At 40.3% G+C, this 20,405-nt stretch overlaps 2 protein-coding genes across 3 annotated transcripts; both read right to left on the bottom strand.

Annotated features, from left to right (window-relative positions):
• Window positions 1-20: 20 nt before the first annotated feature.
• On the bottom strand, window positions 21-4,353 carry LOC110951787 (somatomedin-B and thrombospondin type-1 domain-containing protein). Its single transcript, XM_022195026.2, has 5 exons — window positions 3,335-4,353; window positions 2,143-2,337; window positions 1,977-2,055; window positions 594-770; window positions 21-362 (listed from the first exon to the last, which is right to left on the bottom strand). The coding sequence occupies exons 1-5, from the start codon at window positions 3,558-3,560 to the stop codon at window positions 245-247; spliced, it is 795 nt and encodes a 264-aa protein (XP_022050718.1). The 5' UTR covers window positions 3,561-4,353; the 3' UTR covers window positions 21-244.
• A 10,927-nt stretch (window positions 4,354-15,280) lies between these two features.
• Window positions 15,281-19,885, bottom strand: si:ch211-171b20.3 (uncharacterized). 2 transcript variants are annotated; one of them, XM_022195030.2, is made up of 8 exons: window positions 19,562-19,885; window positions 19,375-19,463; window positions 19,229-19,274; window positions 18,753-18,847; window positions 17,435-17,573; window positions 16,779-16,886; window positions 16,622-16,677; window positions 15,281-16,023 (listed from the first exon to the last, which is right to left on the bottom strand). In XM_022195030.2, the coding sequence occupies exons 2-8, from the start codon at window positions 19,451-19,453 to the stop codon at window positions 15,881-15,883; spliced, it is 666 nt and encodes a 221-aa protein (XP_022050722.2). In that variant the 5' UTR covers window positions 19,454-19,463; window positions 19,562-19,885; the 3' UTR covers window positions 15,281-15,880. The 2 variants fall into 2 exon arrangements, with proteins under 2 accessions (XP_022050722.2, XP_022050720.2); XM_022195028.2 differs by having other exon boundaries at window positions 19,375-19,879.
• Window positions 19,886-20,405: the final 520 nt, after the last annotated feature.

The raw sequence follows: 20,405 nt of genomic DNA, 5'->3' as shown, positions 1-20,405 counted from the left end.
ACAGTAAAAATATACAAAAATCAACTGATAGGTGCTTATAATGTACGAGAGAAGGATGAAATACTGTACACTGTCTTACAACTGCAGTGAGTGGAACATGCCTTTGCCAGTGTGGAGCATATTAGAAACATTGTATCACCATTGAGTCTCACATCATAAGTCTTTTCTTAGTGATGAAAGCCTGTGGTGTTGAGGCACCTGGTCTTTCTGTGGACTCCAGATCAGCGCTTTTGTTCTGTGTGGATCAGATAAAGACAAAACTGTGCTGTGGTGGACAGGTGCACTGCTGGGTTTTCTGGATCTTCTTCCACGTCCCGCTGCACCGAGGGTTCCCCACCGCCTGCCAGTGCAGCACAGCTTCTCTGCAACACAGTCACACCACTATAGCTTCACATTCTTTTCTACACAGTACAAGATGTCAGCATTGGTTCTTTTTTTTTACTGATTTACTGCTTCGCTTGAGGCAAAGGCGCATTGAATGTCACTAAAGTGGGCTATCCTCAGATTGTTCAGACATTTTATGAGTTGGTTTACAGTTTATATGTGTATATTTCCTAGGTCCAAAACACATGTAAAGGTTCACAGCTTCATACTTGTCTGATTCCTGACCATCTCCTTGGCAGCTGCCACTATTGTTTCGCATTGCAGGAGGCCCACATGCCACACACACTTTAAATCCTTCTGTTATGTAGCGCATCCAGTGTGTGTGTGGCCGGTTCTCCACTGTACAGTGTGGCGTCCGTGTCTCCAGAGCGAATTCCACACAGAACCTGAGGGGAGTGGGGGCAGAGTCATGAAGGTCACAGCAGTTCTGGGTACAATAAGACAGAACCAACACCACATGTAGCAAAAAATATTGTTGCCTTGTCTGAAAAAAAATCCAAAAATTCACAAAAAAGAAATCCCCCAAATTTATAAAAATTGGCAAAATCTTCAGGAAGAAAATTCCTTTTAAGTTTCCCTTACAAGTTTTTCAAATTTAAATCCTCAAATTTGGCAAGAAATAAAAATTTTAAAAATAAAATCTGAAAATGTAAATATTTAAAAAATAAAATAAAATCTTACAAAAAATCCTAAAAATATCTAAAGTGATTTCATATATATCAGTAAAAGTTCTAATATTTTCTTTAAGAACATTTGGGAAAAAATCAACCAAAATCCAGCGAAATTCATTGGATTTTGGTTGATTTTTTTTTCCCCCCTGAATGTTCTTAAAGAAACTTTTTTTTTTTTAGCATATCTTTTTTTCCACCAAAAAATGTTCAAAAATTTCCCCAAAAAGTCTGAAAATGTGGAACTTTTCACTGTGGAATTTTTTTCACATTTTTAAACTTTAAAACGGGTCAATTTGGCCCTCAGGACGACATGAGTGTTAAAACAAAATAATTTCAAGATTGTTTGACTTAACAGTCTTGCTGAAATCTCACTTGTTAAGTGAATTTATCTTAAATCAAGTGATGATGAAGGGATGAGACATTGTGACTAAAAATAAGACAGACTTGTTAAGATTTTGAGTTTTTGCAGTGTGCTAGTGTGTGACTTGCACAGGAGCTGCTAATCAACTCTTAATCCCATGAAGCATGGGCACACCTCATATTAAATGTAAATAATGATAACTCTGAGCCGCTCACAATACCTCACCTACTGTCATCCAGACCTTTTGTACGTGTGCTTTTCATGAGACAGTCGTGTTTGATTTCAAAGGATTGTGGGCAGTCTCTCAGCATGTCTGTATTTAATGGTCTGTAGACAGACGGCCAGGTGGGTAAACACCTACTGGTAGCTCATGCAGATGGAGGAAAAAAAATTTAGGCTGTTATCTTGTTTTTTCAAAATGGTTTGGCTTACGTAGCATAATAAAAAAATGAGGCTCGACCGCCTGACAGCATTCGTGAACTTTTCAACTCTTGATTTGAAAGATACCTGAGGTCATGTGCAGTTTCCGAGGCTTTATAGGAGCACGATATGAAACCTACCCAGGGTCCAGGGGGTTTCCATAGCTGTCATGTTTGGGCCTCCCCTTGCCAAACTGCATGCTGGTGATGAACGCAGGACCTCATGAGAGAAAACATTACCAAATCACAAACCAGGGAGGAAAAAAAAAAATAGTGCTCCTGTTGTATCTGTCATGTGTTTGTGTACCTGATTTGAGTCCACAGCTCCTGCCCTGGTGGTCTCTGTACTCCCTGCAGCCGGCTCGCTGCTCCAGCCTGGGACAGGGCTCGCCGCTGTTGCTGGCCTGCTGCTCTATGTGACGGACTCGGACCCTCACGGAAGGCTGGCAGGGCTTGGCACAGCCGCTCCAAAAGCTCCAGTCGCTCACGGCACAATCCTGAGCTGCATGTTGGCACCCATAATGTGGGAGAAACAATATTACAGGCTATCCTCTGTTGTATAGAAAACAATCAAACTGCAGTGAAACTTGGAGATGTCAGGCCCAACACTGAAAGATGCAGTGTGTGCAAAAAAAGTGACAGTTCCCAGCAACAGTAAGGACTTGTTGCAGACTGCACTGTTCTAATATTCCTGTGAAACCTCCTGAAATGGAGATAAATATCCAGGAAATAACTTTAGATCAATGAAGCATCGATTGTGACGTGTAGAATTAGTGTTTCCTGCTCGGCTACAAGTGGTTTGAGAGTGTGCCAAGTGAGCAGCCCATTCAATGACCGAGTCCTGTGATTTTTCTTTTCGGTTGCTCTCTGCGCTTAATGATGAAGCTTTGATGTATTAAGCATGCAGATTTAGCGACTACCGGCCTATGACACATATTAGGCACGCTCGGCTTGTTTGACTGGAACTGTAATTGCTACAACTGATTGACAGAATCACATTCTTCAAATATTTGTGCTAATTCCATTATGTGGGCCAGTCCACTGAAACGAGGTTAGGCTCAGAGCCGCCTGGGTTATCCTGTGTACTGATTACTGCATTTTTTTTGTGATGGAGCAGACGTGACACGTTTTATAGAAGAAAAATGGATGCAAACGTTGCTTTAGCATAAATGCACGGCACAAATTAGACCAGGAAGAAGGCAGAACAAATGTAAACGTGCACAATTTAGCATGCGCCGGAAAAAATGCGGATTGCCTCAGCCCCCGTGAGCTCTGTCATTAGAGGTGCAGTGTTTGATGAGCAGGTACCGATAATAATCTTTCCTCTCCATCTTCTTTTATCTTCTGTCCGATAGATTTAGAAGATAATCTATCTATAGCAGGAGTTCAGGTTATCTCAAAACAACAGGCTTATCTCACTGTGGTACCATAAAGTTAAGGTGTGTGCCAAAAAAAGTGATTCATTCACATTCAGAGCTGTTCCTCCTTTCATCGCTCACCTGGACACTCTGTGAAGTAATCAAAGCAGCAGTCCTTGGTCCTGACGCAGCCCTCGTCGCAGTAGCATGTCCCATAAACGCGGTCCATCCTCCAATCAGTGGTGGAACAGCTCAGGTCCCTGCCCCGGCAGCATTTCCCCAAACAGCCCCCAACCACCGTGTGGATCTGTCCAAGAGTAGAAACCACCAGCAGCAGCCAGCAGGCAAATTCAACAGAGGATCCCATCACCAAGGGGGTCAGGCCACAAGTTGACCCCTGATTTTAAAAGAAACACTAGCCTCCCTCGCCCCGATTTGTGATTGAACGCTCGCCTCTCTTCGAAATATGTTTATTCCTTCTCTGGTCCTACTCTGTTTTGTTCATGCTCATGACGGTGAGAGGGAGACGTTGGAATACCAGCCCAGCCCAACGCAGCCGAGACTGAGCTCTGCCACAGGAGCCCTTGTGACCTGGAATTCCTGTGTCCGTCTCCTGTGTCCAGCCCTTCAGTTTCCCTCCAGAAACAGGTCCTGCAGAGCCAAACTTGCAGCACAAAACACCCCGCTCCAGCACTGATCACACTCCCATGTCTCTCATGTTGTGTGTGCGTGCTTTTTCCTCAGAACTGGTGTCTCTCTGCCCGTTCCCGGCTCAGCACCTCCCTCCAGTCGATCACACTCGGGAGGAGACAATGAGGACAAGGGAGGGGTGAGCTGGTGAGTTTTGGTGTGTGTTTTCCCCCTCCTGCCTCTCGTCTTTCTCTCTTGCCTCTTCCTCACCTGCCTTACTCTTGTTTGCCTGCTTCTTTTTTCCCCTCTTAGCCTCTCCCTTCAGAATAACCGTGACCCCCGATGCCAGTCTGCCCCATTTGCTCTCTGCCACCTCAAGTCTCTGATTCCCAAAAGAAAGCGAGGAATGTGAGCATTTGGCAGGTCTCCAGTCAATTGTTCTACCGGGTCCGAGGGGCACTCTAATGCCACCCTTTGGTTCTCACCTCTCACGCTTTTTCTCTTTTTCTTTCAGGTCGCTGTAATCTAGCTAAAATCCAAGCACTCCAGGCATGTCTTCTTTTTTTCCTTTTTTTTTTTTTTGCTTAAATTACCAAATTACCTGACATTTCTTTGGTTAAATGAAATACTTTGACATTTTGGGGGGTAATTTAGAGCCCAACAGCACCCCTGAAGCTCTAATTAAAACCCAGTGTTATTTATTTTATTCCTTCAACCGCCATAAAAGTGTGGAAAAAAAATGACTCCAGGATGACACTGCACCCAAGAGCCCCATAAAATCAGAACATGCCATTAGTACAGTTCATTTTTTTCTACAGAAGACCTCATTAATTCACCGTCTCATCATCTCCTGCCTGTACATTTATATTTAGCTTCCAAACATAAGACTGGTCTTCTCATCAAGAAGGTGAAGAAGCTTATGTCCCAAAATATTTAGGTTTTGCTTTAGGGATTCATTGTCACCCTGCAGTGATATATATAGCCTGCATACTAAAGAGGATTTTTGTTTTGTTTTGTTTTTAAATGTGAGTTGTGGGCCTTTGAGCGGGAGCCACCAGTGTGCACGATATTATTTGCAGACCAGAGTGTGGCCTTAATTTATAACTCCTGACACGCAGCGCCAGTGACTGGTAGATGACAAATTATTTCAGGAACTGTAATTCTACAGAGGCATGTGTGTGACATTCTTACTGTTTTATCCCAGCAGGATTGGGCTCGGCGCTGACAGTTGATTAACAGGACTATTACGTTTACCGCTACGAGTGAAATTAAGTCATACCTAAAGGAAATGGCAGCTTTCTAGTTTCTCTTATTAAGATTTCAGTGTAACAAAGCTCATTACGTTGCGCGCAATTGTCCAGATCACTGCAAATCTTAATGTACTAAAGAAAGCTTTCTAGTCGCCGATGAACTCCGAATATGAATTAAAGGCAAAACTAAGACGGGCAAAAAGCCATTTTTTACCATTATGTTCTCAAGGAGTCTTGCTGTCTGATCCCTCCATACAGGGTCAGCTTTTATTTGAGCACTTCTTCATCCATCTCATGGGAGACAAATGAGTCCTCTGCAGGGAGCATTAGCAGGGAATGAGGCCTCTTTACGCCTCCTGCTATAGAAGGAGCACACATTAGTAATAATCTGGATACTTTGCTGTCTTGAAAAATAAGCTTGCCGAGGGAAAGCAGAGGGGGGTCTCTTTGGGTCCTTTGATTCTTCTTCTTGCCATGTAGCAGGTAGGTCAAGCGACAGTAATAGCCTTCATCTTCACCATTATCATCAGCCGAGGCATCACTGAGAAGCATGTGTCTGAATCGGGGTATTTTAAAGTTTGAGACGGCTGAACCCAGGCTGACCTCAGGGGTGAAGTGTTTTGAACATTTTGATTACTGTATATAACGTTTTCAGATTCCGTCTGTGTTGCTATACACTTTGTTCACAAAAAACATAAACACAATCTGTTGTTAGTCACTTTGGGAAGGCATCTGGTCCCAAACAGTAGATGAATCATTTTCAAAAGTGTGACTTTAGTGACGCTTTATATCATAAAATGCTGCTAAAACTACACACACATACAGTGAGATTCTAGCGCTGATATGACCTGCCCACTGATGCGAGACTTGCAGCTGCAATAGTTTGGTATGGCTTCAGCACTTTGGAAGTGCACATCAAAGCATGTGTGTTTTACATCTGACAGGCTCCAACCCTGGACCTCCTGCCCTTACTGTGCATTTGTCAAAGGCAATCAGCCTTCCCACAGTAACACACCCAGCTCAGAGTCTTCTTAGTGTATGTGAATGGGAAGGAAAAGAGATTAGGCCAATATTAATGTGTCTCAAGATGGTGAACAGTAACTCTGTGTGTTTATGGTCTTCAAACTCTGTTACAGGTTGCCGAATTCATGCCAATCACATGAACACACTCAAGTTTACTGGATAAATGCAAGAGTAGAGATAGGAAGAGATACAAAGAGAGACCGAGTGGATTTATTCAGGAATGAAAGTGTGCGTGCTTCCACTTCTTGCACTGGGCGTCAAGGAGACGACAGGGTGAACCCTAGCTCCATCTCGTCTATATGGGGAATGCAAACTGTGGCTGTCCCCATGGCAACGCCAGATCTAGGTTGCTATAGTTTCAAAAAGTTTGTTGACAAATGTTAGAATGCACCTTCCAATGTCATGTTGTTAAAGGTATGCAGCTGATGTCACCTCTGACCAGGACAACACCCTTGTAGCATCAGAAATAACATGATCTTAATGTTTAACCTCGCAAAACCATGTAAATAAGGAGTTAGTCAAACTAATTAGGCTGTGTTTGTTTCCTTCTGATGAGCACAGTCAGTTTGTCTCTCATGAATGGAAGCCTTTGTCCATTATCCTCTGAATATATAGCTCCTATACTATGTCAAAAACAATGTGATTTTTTCGACATGTTGTAAAAACATGCCGAACGATGAAATAATGTAAAGTAGGCTGTGAAAAACACTACAGTACAGTTTTCTTTGAAGAAAAAAATCATCATGAATTTTAGCCAAAAAAACGCCATAGTATACTATGTCGAAAAAAATGTGATTTCTCAACATGTTGTAAAAACATGCCATATAGTAAAATAAGGTGTGAAAAACACTTTGGTAAGGTTTTCTTTGGAAAAAAAAAATCATCACAAATTTTGCAAAAAAACGTCATAGTATATATACTATGTCGAGTAAAAAAATGTGAATTTTTAACATGATATAAAAACCCGCCATATGATGAAATAATGTAAAGTAGGCTGTCAGAAGCACTATAGTAAGGTTTACTTTGAGAAAAAAAAATCATCATGAATTTTGGCCAAAAAAGACGTCATAGTATACTATGTCAAAAAATAAATGTGATTTCTCCTCAAGATGTAAAAACATGCCATATGATGAAATAATGTAAAGTAGGCTGTGAAAAACACTACAGTATGGTTTTCTTTGGGGAAAAAAAAGCCATCATGAATTTTGGCCAAAAAAAAAACACCGTAGTATACTATGTCGGAAAAAGCGTGATTTTTCAACATGTTCTAAAAACGTGCCAAATGATGATGCACTATATTGCCAAAAGTATTTGCTCACCCATCCAAATAATCAGAATCAGGTGTTCCAATCACTTCCATGGCCACAGGTGTATCAAATCAAGCACCGAGGCATGCAGACTGCTTTTACAAACATTTGTGAAAGAATGGGTCACTCTCAGGAGCTCAGGGCAAAAATCATCATGAATTTTGGTAAAAAGAAAAAAAAAAAAGCACCATACTATACTGTCTGTGCATTTGGGAGGTTTGACTAATGTGGGAGTGTTTCACATTTTATATACTTATTATCTTTTCCTGTTGTATATGTAACTTGCTTTTGCCCATGTACTGTCATTTTATCTTATTTCTTGTCAATGATATACCTGGCGAAGTCGCACACTGTGAGTCGTATGAGTCATGATTTAATGAGTGCAAAAGTCTGGTGTTTGACTTGGCTTGAGTCACTAAAGTGCAGTTTCCAGGAGGTTTGATCTGGGGAACAGATAAGTAATGTAGATAAGGTAAGTCCAGGTGAAAATAGCCATTTATCTCATGGAGTTTTCTATGAGGAAAATGTCAATAGATTTCACATGGATTTTTGGGCTTGCTGAACTGCATAAATAAGTACATATTTCATGTACTGCATAGTGCCTACTTACTATTGACTGTATACAAAAGATGGGTGAACCTTTCAAGAAGCTATAGAAGACATAGGCTTCCTGAAGAGTGCTGTTGTAGCTTAGTGTTGTGGCTCCGTCGAAATCCCAACCCAAGCAAAATGAGCCATGGACTGCTTGGCCATTCCCTTAATTGTGAATAACTTTAAGGTTTAATATTTATTTAATTAATTTAAAAAGATGAATTCTGTAAAAACGTATCACCCGCACAGTTGCTGTGAATGGGGAAATTAGCGAGAGACCAAAACGGTTTTTGTACCAGCTTGTAAACGTGTTTATTTCAGCCTCAAGTGGCCATTTGAGGAACTGCAATTTTTGTACTTAAGGATTGCAACTTACATCATGACCCTCAATAAGTCCTCCTCTTCACACACGCATACAATAGCGTCTATTATTATAAGACATCCAGTACATCCTAGTAATGGTGCTCCATTTATTACAGGTCATTACTGCTGGATAGTTTATAGATCATATATCAGGACTCAAGCAGCAGAGCGGACTGAAGACACTCTGACAGCAGCTTTCCTTGCTGGATGTGGCCTTGGAGCAGCGCCAATGTAATGCCAACAAAGACAGTGATACTGATGAAAGTTTTTCTCCTGCCCAAGCCTGACATCATCACTGATAATTGCCCCCTCATCAGTCACCTCTCCTGGCGTACAGTTCCATATGTATGTAAATCAATGCGGACATTAGTAGCGGCAGGTAGATGAGGCAAGATGTGTGGGTGGGGAGTGGGACTGACCCTGCCTCTGAGAGAGATGAAACTTCACGTAATGATAATGACTAGGAGACGGGGTGCATCTATCATGGTGGATTTCATAAATCATATTGTAAAATGTCATCGAGCAGTGGAAAGGTTAAGCCCCTAGACTGGTGCATGTGCATGTGTGTTGCTCTTCCAAGGGCTAACTATATAAATACCACAAAAAGCAAAAGACATACATCAAGGACTGGCACTGAAAGTCATTTCACTGAGTTTTTATCCTTGCATATTGTTGGCAAACATGTTAAATATCACCCACACCTTGCAATAAGTGATACGTCTGAGCTTAGGATGGTTTTATGGCAGAAAAATCAAAAAAACCTCATCACCTGGCTGCTGTAAAAACTTGTATGTAAACATTATGAAGTGATAAAAAAGAAATCTTGATTTTACCATCTGGAGATTGTAGACAGAGAGCAGAGATACTAGTGGATATCTATGGCCTAATAAGCTCTGTTGCTGTGCATTTGACACAGTTTGGGGCTCTGCTGTGTCTATATGATGACAAAGACAAAGATTTCACCTCCATGTGCCCCAGCTGAATACACACACTCACACACAGATTACTGTTGGACATGGAGCTCCTGTTGACACATGCCGCTTGTTTGCTCTATCATTTGTTTCTGATTGCTGTGTAACCATCTTGTAGGATCTTTTAACACGCTGTTTTCGAGCCCAAACAGGTTTCACAACAGAGAGGGCAAAATGTATCACACAAAGAGTTATAGCTTTTGTAAAGGGGGATTTTGTTATTAGCTAACTGGAGGTCCTTCATGTTTACTTCTTTACAAACAGAAGATATACGAGTACAGCAACCCAAGAACTATTTTACTTATTTTTTTAGATAAAAAGATTCCTCACAATTCCATATACAGCCATTTCACATAAAGCTACAACTTAAAATTACTACTTGAAACGGCAGGAAACAGATAGTCTGGCTCTGTCAAACGGTAGCAAAATTCACTTAGTAGCGCCTCTAATGCTCACTAATTAACTCCATATTGTTTATTGCTAATCCATACGTACAGCTACACGGTTTTATACTAAATAAACAAACAATATATAATGAGTTAATTGTAGTTTATTCAAGTAAAATCCCAATTGTAAAAATTCACCGTTTCACAGCCAGACTGTTTGTTGGTCATAGCTCCCAGGAACCTCTGCTGGTATCCTGGCAACTGCACAGAGGAGTTGCTGTTTTTCCACTTTGGTTTTTGTCAGAATTAACAAGAACAAACGATATAGAACATGTTAATAAGGGAGCTTTAGAGGTGCCGCTAGGTGGATTTGACAAACCCAGGCGTGCTATACATTTTATCCCTTCAATAAAGAAGTAAATAAAACTGTTTTGCTTTAAATGCGCAAAGTAATGCTCAGACAATGGTCCTCACAGAAGTAAACAAATACTTACATTATTGCAATTCACTGGGACTTTACTTCAAGTTGTGCACTGGCCCACCAAACAACACGTCATTCATGTTTTAAAGGTAACAAAGCGCTACTCTTGTCCCCAGACTCAAGCTGGCTCTTTTCCTCTCATACTGGCCCAAACATACTTAGGGCATTTTTGATTTGAGGCGTTGGCAAAGTTATAATTTGGCAGACAGGCTACATTCTCTGATCCCTGCTGATAGAATCAACTGGCACAATATCAAGTCAGGTGAAACAGTAACACAACCTGGCTTTTCTTCACGGCAGCACTGGTTGATCTGCACACACAATACAAATCCTACAGCGTGAGATGTAAAGATTGCTTACAAATGTAACAAAAAACATGGCCAACAAAGAAGAATGTCCCTTTAAATTATAGTAAAATAAGTTTCTCTGTTTCAGCAAACATGACCCTGCTTGATTAAAAGTGAGAGCTGTGCTTTTGGTGTCCCACTTGGTGAAGATTTCTGTGGAACTACAGTGAAACGATAAACCACTTGTGGGCAGGCCCCAGAACAGCTCTTATTAAAGACCTCATTGTTGACTGTTTGTTCCAGGTCATTTTGTTTCACTACACTTTAAAGGGACAGTAAAAACCCTGCAAGAAGAGGGAGACCCGGCCTCCGTTTGAGCGTGAATACAGCCCCTTCACTTAGCATGAATAAGGGGATGGCTCTGTGTTTCTAGATCACTGCGTGTCCCTGAAATGCACACCTCGCCATCCAGAGGGAGGGAGGGATACAAACAGAGCTTGACGTTTGACAACATCTCATTTGTATTTATCAGCGAGCTTTCAGGAATACGCTCTCTGAAATTAAACACAGATGACAGTTGAGTTTCAAAGTGGCACAGTGACCAATAACCTTGATCTTATTTGAATCCGGATGATAGTTTCCACTCTTTGGAGATTATCCTCTGCTCCCTCTTTCTGCTTTGTTTAATCAAACAGAAATACCCCCCCCCCAAAAAAAGAAACAAAAACCTTGATCTGGAACTTGAAAGTCTCTTCACGTCATCAAAAGCCTTGATCTGTCATTTTTAGGCCCACTAGCCTCCCCTCCATAAATGATCCCAGAGATGGACTGCAGGGCAATATCGTCCTTCAAATGACAGCAGGGTGGCCATCTTGGCTCTGTTTCCTCATGCCATTCTGATTAGTGCTTGGCAGGGGCGGATCCAGATTAATTTCAGTGGGGGGGCACAACAGATATTTTGGGGGGGCCGCCAAAAAGTTGCAAGAAAAAAATGAAAGTTGCTACTGACCTCTCACTTTTACAAAGTATTTTCCATGTTTGTTTGTTTTTTTGACTCTTTAACCCAATAGGAAAGCTGTATATGACTGAGCTACAAATCAGATAAAAAAATATAATTTCATCGTCCCTTTGACATCGTAGTTTCCAAGTGACTACATGGGTGGAGCCAAGGTGGAGTCAGGGTGGAGAGTAGGAGGGGAGGTGGGTGGCGGCCTCCCCCTTCTACCCCCCCACCTTCCCTCACTGTCCCCCTCCACCCCTTCCCCCGCCCCACGAGTTTTCCCGAGTTTCTGGAGTTTCCACCAGGTCGGAGGCAGAAGAACTTGTCATGAAGAGGTGTTGAAGGCGAGGATGGAGTGACTTTTTACAGCGACGAGAAGGAAGACGACTAGAAGAGCAGGTCTTTAACCGCCATCCATAAAATCCATGGAGTTGGCTCCAGAAATATGAAGGGAGGTCAACTTTTATCAACCTCCATCCAGATGTTCAGCTCGATATCTTCGAGACTTTTAGTACCACAAACCTTTAGTATCACACTTTATTACCATTTATTAGGACTTTAATGGAATCCACCAGCAGATTTAGTTTTTGTTGAGAAACTTTATTCTTGTCGTCATGGCACTGCAGGATTGAAACTGACCTCGTTTATTAGTTTCAGTGGAGAAAGTTATTTTAATTGTCGATTAGTCTCTTTAAAACCAAATATTAAATTGGATTAGTCAAGAGGTTTAAATTTCTTACTTTGTTATATTTTAAATATGACAAAAAAATAAAAAAATAAAGCGTCTTGAGACAATTTGACCTGTAATTGGTGTTGTATAAACAAAATTGAATTTAAATTGTATGTATCTTGTAATGTTGGAGTAATTCTGCCATATATGTTGGAAAATACATTTTCTTTGTCCATTAATCTTTTGATTGTTTTCTCCAGTAATTCATTTCTTGTTTTGGTTTATAAAATGTCAAACCCAAATATATTCAGTTTACTGTCATAAAAACCAAAAAGATTTACATTCATGATGCAGGAATTAGACAGTTTTTCACTTTTTATCTTAGTTTAGTCAGAAAGATAGTTGATAATGTGTGAATTGTTGCAGCTTGTGAGCCGTGAAAGGTTTTAATGTTTGGGGCCAAGCAGGCGTAAACTAACCGTGAGGTCACCCGTTGGTTTCAACGCCGAGAAAATGAAGCCCGGATTTTGCTACTTCCTGGTCGCCGTTTTGGATTTTTTGGAGACAGTGACGTAAAAAGCGTCATCAAACAGACTGGACCGGAGAGCAACTAGGGGCAGGATTGGCTGAGGACTCTCTTATCCCGCCCACATTTTACCGCAGAGGCTTCTGTTGCTGTCTATCAAGTTTAGCCATGCTCCCTGGCTCCGCCAACTTTAACGTTTTATTTAAAATTCAGTATTGATTTATTTTAAGATCGACCACCTGATCTCTCATTTTGACCATGAAAACTAACGGGAAAAAAATCCTGAGCTGTAGAAAATCAGTCTATCAAATTTTATTTTTTCCAAAAATGAATTGGGGTCTATGGAGCAAAAGCTTTTTGGAGCCAACCCTAGCGGACGGCGTGATATTGCAAGTTTTTGACACTTCCAGGTTGGCTTCAATTCTGGAGCCAGATACTACGTCCACTATATATACAGTCTATGGGGCCGAGTGTCAGAAAACATTTAGAAACCAACATCAACAAAACACACAAAGATTTGAACATCATTAAAGGGAAATCCAACTTTTGCATTACAGTGTCTAATCAAAGGACATTTATTTCCAACATAAATGTGTGATATTCATCCTCTGAAGCTTCTCTTCTCATCGTCTTCCACCTGGACTGGTTTGGTTGGGAGCATGAGTAACAAATGTGGAAAACTGCACTTTAACATCAATAAATGACACTGAAGTTTAATCTCTACATAAATGAGACTGAGTATGGATGTGCTGCTCTGTCATTAACTGCTAAGTTTAGGGAAAGTTCAAACTAAAGAGGACAGTTCAGATAAGACTTGACAATGAGCTTATTTTGAACAAACATCTCAGACTTTCTGAGCTTCAGCACCTCTAGCAAGATATTTTAACAACAAGCAACTCAATAGATCCAGAAGTTGGAGAGAGTTAGCTTTAGCTTAGCCAAAGAACAAGTGGGACGCTAACCTAGCAAACATTTCTGACTTTTCTCTGTGAATTCTGAGAAATAATTTCCTATTTAATGACAGAGCTACACATCTGAACTCAGTCTTGTTAAAAAAAAAAGACTATAATTCAGCGTCATCCATCCATATTAAAGTGCCCAAAATGTTTGTTGCATGAGTTCCAACAAAATATGTCCAGCTAGAATTTAAAGATACAAATCCAGATAAAATTTTCAGGCAAAGTCAGAAATGACACAATGACCACCTCATTACATTTTGGCAGTGATGCAGCTTATAGTCTGGATCCACAGATTTGTTAACGACTTCCCATTGTGCGATAGTGGCACGGTGTCACTGTAACTATGACAAGTGAACGCTACATCACCTGCCTGCTGACCATCACATGATTGCGATCCTACTACAAATACATGGGGATTTATCTGTCAAAAATGACACCAGGAACAACCGATTAAACTGTGGGGGTGTTTCCGAGTCCCATCAATTCCCGCCGCCTGTTACATATTTAGGTCATGCGATTCAGTATCCGTACATCACGTACATATGCATAACACACACCTGTGCTCAGCGCAGTCATTTTTTATTAAAGATTTAATCCGTCTGAAATGATACAATGACTGAGCAGCCTTGGCCGAGTACTGCACGCTCTGAGTGCTTTTCTTGTTTTATGTTTCAACAGAGTTGTAGGTGAGCTGGTGTGCTCGAGCTGCAGCGAGTGAGGAGGTATGATTGGAGAAAGTGGTTGGAACAACAGGGTAGAGTTACATCTAAGATATTTTAAGGCGTGAAAGAATTTTTTGAGTGGAACAAAAACTTAAATGTGTAACTTTAATAGAAAGAGATGCATTTCGGGAGTTTTTAATCAATTACGGGAGAGATAAGTAAAATTTGTGACTAACCATCATGCCCCTTCCTGCTTATGGCATTCATTGTACAGTATTATAGGTTTTCTATCCACTGCTTTGGCTCATGTCTGTTTTTTGAATCTACTGCAGCTGTGACATCTGGTACCTAATCTGGTGCCAGCTATCATCTGCAATACTCACACTTGAGGTTTTATATCATCAATCATCCACAAAATGAGAGGTAGATTTATGTAATATAATCATCTACATCTGCAATCTTAGTTATTCATATCATGGTAACATGGATTCAGTTTCCATCTGTGTTCAGAAAAGGCAACATTTTTTAACTCTTTCTTGGTGTTTCGTACAAGTTGAAATGTGTAATTAGCTCTATTGGTATTCTAATTGATCAATTATCACATTTTTTTTTTAAAAAAGCACAAATGATCTTCAAATAATAATGGAGTTCTCATTTCTCTCTGAACAAAAAGACAATTGCCATGACTGCTGTCTTTGTCGAAAACAATGAACAAGACTATTCAGAGACATGAGCTGCCCTACATGCAGCAGCAAAACTATGTATTATGTGGGAAAGTACCACATTCTGCAATCTGGGGGCACAGTTTTGTATCTGTCTTGTAGATATGGAATGCAGATTATGTTTCATCGCAACCTTTTACACATTTGGATTATTGTGGCGGTCGATATGCAGCGCCTGCGCCAAAACCATTGTGACACTCCCTTTATTAGCCCGTGTTGCACTAGAGGTTAGAGACATGACTTGCACAAACAGGGAAAGTCTTTAAAATAACAAAAATAAATTTATTTAATTTCAGGAAGACATTTAACAAGGCACAATAATGGTTTTGCTAAACTATCAAATATGTACAGAAGTATTTCACTAACTTAACGAAACTTAAATATATGTTTGAAATGTCTGGAATACTGCTGTAATCTGTTTTAAGTGGGAGAGCATCTGCAACATACTGATGATACACAGAGGAATATGGCAGTACTACATAACAGCCATTAAAAGCCATTAGGAAGATAGATATCTCTTCATGCAGATGTTTAGTGGAGAAGCACTGACAGCTGTGAGTCAGACTAGAAAAGAAGTTACTTAATATTCATCATCCACATCTATTGTTGTAGCAAACACTGCAGCTTACCAGAGTACATACTCCATGTAATCACTAAAAGAGAAGAGCTCAGGTCAGGAGTCCCAGAATGTAAAGACCAGCCATGTTAAGCAGCAAACTAATATCACCGAGGACAAACAAGCAGTTAGAACGAGCCACTGAAATGAACACGGCGCACTAAGTGTTTTATTTTGTTCGGTCGTTGGCACAGACTCAGAGGTTTTTATCCTCGACCAGCGTGACTGGGAAGTAGGTGATTGTCAGGATGGAGGTGGTTTTTTAGATTTCCGCAATTTCTTGAGCTTTTCTTGTCTCACCGTCTCGCCCTCCAAAGAGGACAGCTCAGATATCCTGTGGATAAAAGAGCGAGAGGCTCCGACCATTGGGTCTGGATAGGACTGGCCTGTGTGGAAAGCAAGAGGGAGGGGAAGAAATGGAGAGAAGCACGGAAGGGAAGAGTAAGAGATGTTAGAACGAGATACAATAATTTGATACATGAAATGAAAATAAAACACAATGCTGAGTTACAGTGGCTGTCTTTATCCTCAGTAGGGTCAAATATATAAGAAATTTTCAGACACTTTGTTCTGTGCTTTACAAAAAGAAATAAAAATCTAAGTACATTTGGTACTTTCAGCGTATGATGGGATTAAAATAAGATAAAAAACTACAATGATAAAACTGTAGTAACCAGCTAAAGTTCATGATATAATAAATATTTGTGACAGTGTGAGAACACCTCATTGTACGAGTAAAGTTTGAACACACACTCAACAAACAAACCCTGAACTGATGGTAATGAGGCGTAAGATCCATGCTTTCTGTTGCTGAAAAGGACGAATCCATAAAAAATGACAAGCTTGCTTCCTATAAATCAATCTCTTTTCACTTTCTCAGCAGACTGTGTGTTCTGACCTGCCGTGTCAAGAGCACAGCAAATACCTGCGAACGGTCAAGCCTTGTATTTAAGTCTCCGGATGTCAAAACGTTCAATAACTCACTTTTCTGATTGTCTTTAACAGTCAGTAGATTGAAGGTTGGATAATTCACCTTAGGCCTGTGGAACAGAGGGACAGCATAAGTGGCACAGGTCTTGGAAATAATAGAGAGAACTATTGATTGGCTTTGGTTGCATTTAGTTCATACTGCCAAAAATACCTGCTGAGCGTGCAGTTCTTAACTGAGAAGATGTTTCTGCCGTTGAGGACTGAAGTCGATGGAAAGAGGACGGCTGGACTCGTGTTCAGTTCGTATCTTTCGGGGTAACTGGAGAACAGAATTCAAAACAAAATAAACATAATACAAATCATGGGCCCTTGGGGATAAATCCTTTGAATGTGGTGCCTTTCTGTGTCACAATTAATCAAATTTCATTTATATTAGCTCATTTAAAAGACAAAATAAGTCTCTCAGAGTTTATTAATAGGGTTATTAAGAAATATGTGAAAGTAAAAGCAGAAATTTGCCGTTTCACAGTGTTATTAAACTAAAAAAAAAGAAGACTAAGAGTGATAACTAATTGCAATAATATTGTGTTACTGTGCAAAATAAAGATTCAATTTCAGCAATGATCGCCCCACATTCCCTGAATATTAAACATTAAAAGCAATCAGCTGTTTCTTATAGATACATTTTGCATGTCAAAATAATAACTACATCTGGCTCCTGTTTTCTTTGGCGACATTCGGGTAATTTGTCACATATGAGACAGTGATTTAGTATAATTATTGTAATCTGGGCTGCTGTCTCTATGAATATGCTAAGAGGAGTGCAGCTAGAGCTACTGGACTGAGTGACGTTAATCCACTGGTTACCCCAGGGTGAAGGGCCGCCCTGCATGGCTGTGGGAAAGCTTCTTGGACAGGCTGACGGGATGCAGGATACCAGAGCGGTGCACGTGGTAGTCTCTTGGCAGTGGAGGAATCACCGTTCTGGTTCTCTCCAACCTCGCACCTGAAAACAGCAACACTTAGCCTTTCAGGGATTTCTCATTTGAACTCAGTAATGCTCAAAAAAAGCATAATTTAAAACAAAAAGGGACATAGCAGTGGTCTTGCATTATTAAATACTGTTAATTGCAACTGTGAAGTCAGTCACTGGAGCACCAAAGGTTTAATGAATAGATATTTTATGAACTATAAAAAACTGGCTAAAGCTCTCCTATCTGTCATTCCAGTCACAGCAGATGGAAAATGGCACAATATGTGTGATTTTAAATGCTGGGATACTTTGATTGTTCTAATTTGTTCACAAAAGTCCAAAAAAGTTTCTGTTATGTGAAGTGTTTCATTATAGAAAGTAGTAGTGTCATTATTGTGCATACAGATGCTTCCACATATAGAAAATAAGCTCCCTGATCATTAAATGAACTAGGAAAACACCCCCAAAGCTAACTGAGTTACAATGAAAATGCATTGTAGGATTTTGTTATAAGTTGCTGTAGTAGCATCAAGTATCATCAAGCTCAGCCTGAACAGAGTTTTCAGTGTCTTTTGTCAGAAATATAGATCCCAAATTTGCTCTGATTATTGTTTACTTTGGGTATCATTTTATGGGACCTTGCGGATTTCATTTCTTCCCCTCACCAGCACCCGGATCTCTGCTCTTGGACTATTTAAAGGCTCGATCGCCCAGATTATTGTTAAATAAATTTATGAAAACAAGTATTTCTGAGAAAATCATCATAAATAAGATGAATTTTCAAGATGACCTGCAGTCAGTTGTGGAATAGAAAGCAAGTGGAATGACCTTACTTTGTCTATAGCACAGTGTCTTACACTTTTTTTTAATGAATTTTACTCTGAAAGAACTTGACACATATTTGATTATCAAGGCAAGATCTACAGATTAATTGCACTTGCTTAAGTCTATAGTGAATCAAGATCCTAACAACACACATGTATTACTTGCTCTATTTTTATACTTAGAGTTAGTGAAGTGAGACCACATACAGTCTATGAGTGAGACCTGAGCTCATTATATGTGATGACAACTCCACCTACTGGCAGTCAGTTTATACATTTCAGCCACAGTCCTCAAATATATGACATTTCTGAGTGAGAAAATAGGAGGAATCTAACAACAAATCAGTTATCGGTTGTAAAAATGAAGCTACCATTCTGAAATTCTTACATTTTTCATCAAACAGAAAGTGCCTCCCACAGATGCCCTTCTCTAGGTCGTTATTCTCTGATTCCAGGTTGTCATCTTTGGTTAAGTTAGGCGTCCTGCAGACATGAGAAACATATATCACCAATCAGGATAATGACACGTTCTGTATCTTCTGTGCAATAATCCTGAAATTTTGGACAACTGTTATGCCATCTAGGGTATTAAAATTACATGCATATTCTTTCATTTTATGTGTGGCCACGTCTTGCATTACCAGGACTGTGAATTGAGCTATTATGATGGAAGTGAGAAGCTCTTGCTCTGCGAGAGGAAGGATGTTTAGGATTTTGGTCGTGGTGCGTTCATGTTACCTTGAGATTCTTCTCTTTCCTCAAGTGCACCAGGTTAACTCATACAATTGACTACATACTGACGTCGTTTTTTTGTTGTTGTTGTTTTTAAAAGCTCTTGGTAAAAAATACATCCCCGTAGCTTACCCTCCAACTGTGAAGCCGCTCAGCAAGATTTTCCCATCTCTGGACTCTATATGAAACACACACGGAGTTTAGCATCTCGGTGACATACCGTTAAGCTAGCTGAATGGATTTGCCAGGTTCATGGGAGGTGGGAGACTCTTACTCACTGCTCAAGGGTTGTATGACGGGAAATTTCCTTATTTGAGTCTGGCTGAAAGCTGGACGTCCTCCTCCTCCTGTTCCCATCCCGAAGTTCCTGTATGGTGGGTATCCAGAAGCATCAGGGCCGCGCTGGCTGCAACTCGAGCTTCCCTGTGAGATTAAAGCCTTTGTGGTGGGTATCGATGCGTTTACCTGGTAGGTCATCATGTTGGAGCTGCCATACAAACAATCACCCTGCTGTGTGCACGTAGATGCGGTATGTGACCATGTTAGAAGGTAAACTGGTCCAGACTGAATGCTAGGCTGCAGCTCACGGAGGTGAAAAAAATGCTACCGCGTCACCATGGAAACAGGCTTCATCAGCTGCCTGCAGTCGTTTTTCATGATGTGGTCATATTTAGCTCCACAATATGTCATTTAGTGTCCTATTCAAGGCTCTTCAAAGGAGGATCTGGGATTTAAGTGCAGCCAGTATGAAGGCCATACATTGGATAGCACATTTTTATATTTTTCTGCCTTTATACATAAAGTCTATTTAGTGTTTTGCTAGTTAATACATTTAAAACAGTCACATGAAATAAAGGTAGTGTAGGTTCAACACACAGGACTATAAGTTCTTATTGCTATCATATATTACAACTATTTATATGCATCGACGTGCAAAGCTTACTACTTCATATCTGGACATTTGTATGTTCATAAATGTTACTTTAGATGTCAAGAACAAATTTTAATACTTAAAGCAGGGGTGGCAAACTCATTTTAGTTAAGCCCAAATTGATCTCAAGTGGGCCCTACCAGTAAAACCACAGCACAATTACCTATAAATAACTGTCTCAGTGCAAAACTTTACAATTCTGAAAATGTCTATTTAATGAACTCTTGCTACAAAGCAAATATGAACAACCTGTCATTCCTTAAGAAAAATAAGTTCAATTTTAACAATTTGATGCCTCTGTTTATCATTTACACTTGCGTAATACAGCTTAGAGATCACTGTGTATCTTCAAAAGAACAAAACATTAAGTCACAGGTA

This window comes from Acanthochromis polyacanthus, chromosome 20 (assembly GCF_021347895.1).
Source record: "Acanthochromis polyacanthus isolate Apoly-LR-REF ecotype Palm Island chromosome 20, KAUST_Apoly_ChrSc, whole genome shotgun sequence".
NCBI lineage: Eukaryota > Metazoa > Chordata > Actinopteri > Pomacentridae > Acanthochromis > Acanthochromis polyacanthus.
The sequence above is the reverse complement of the archived record's forward strand: the minus strand, read 5'-3'. Positions and strand labels throughout refer to the sequence as shown.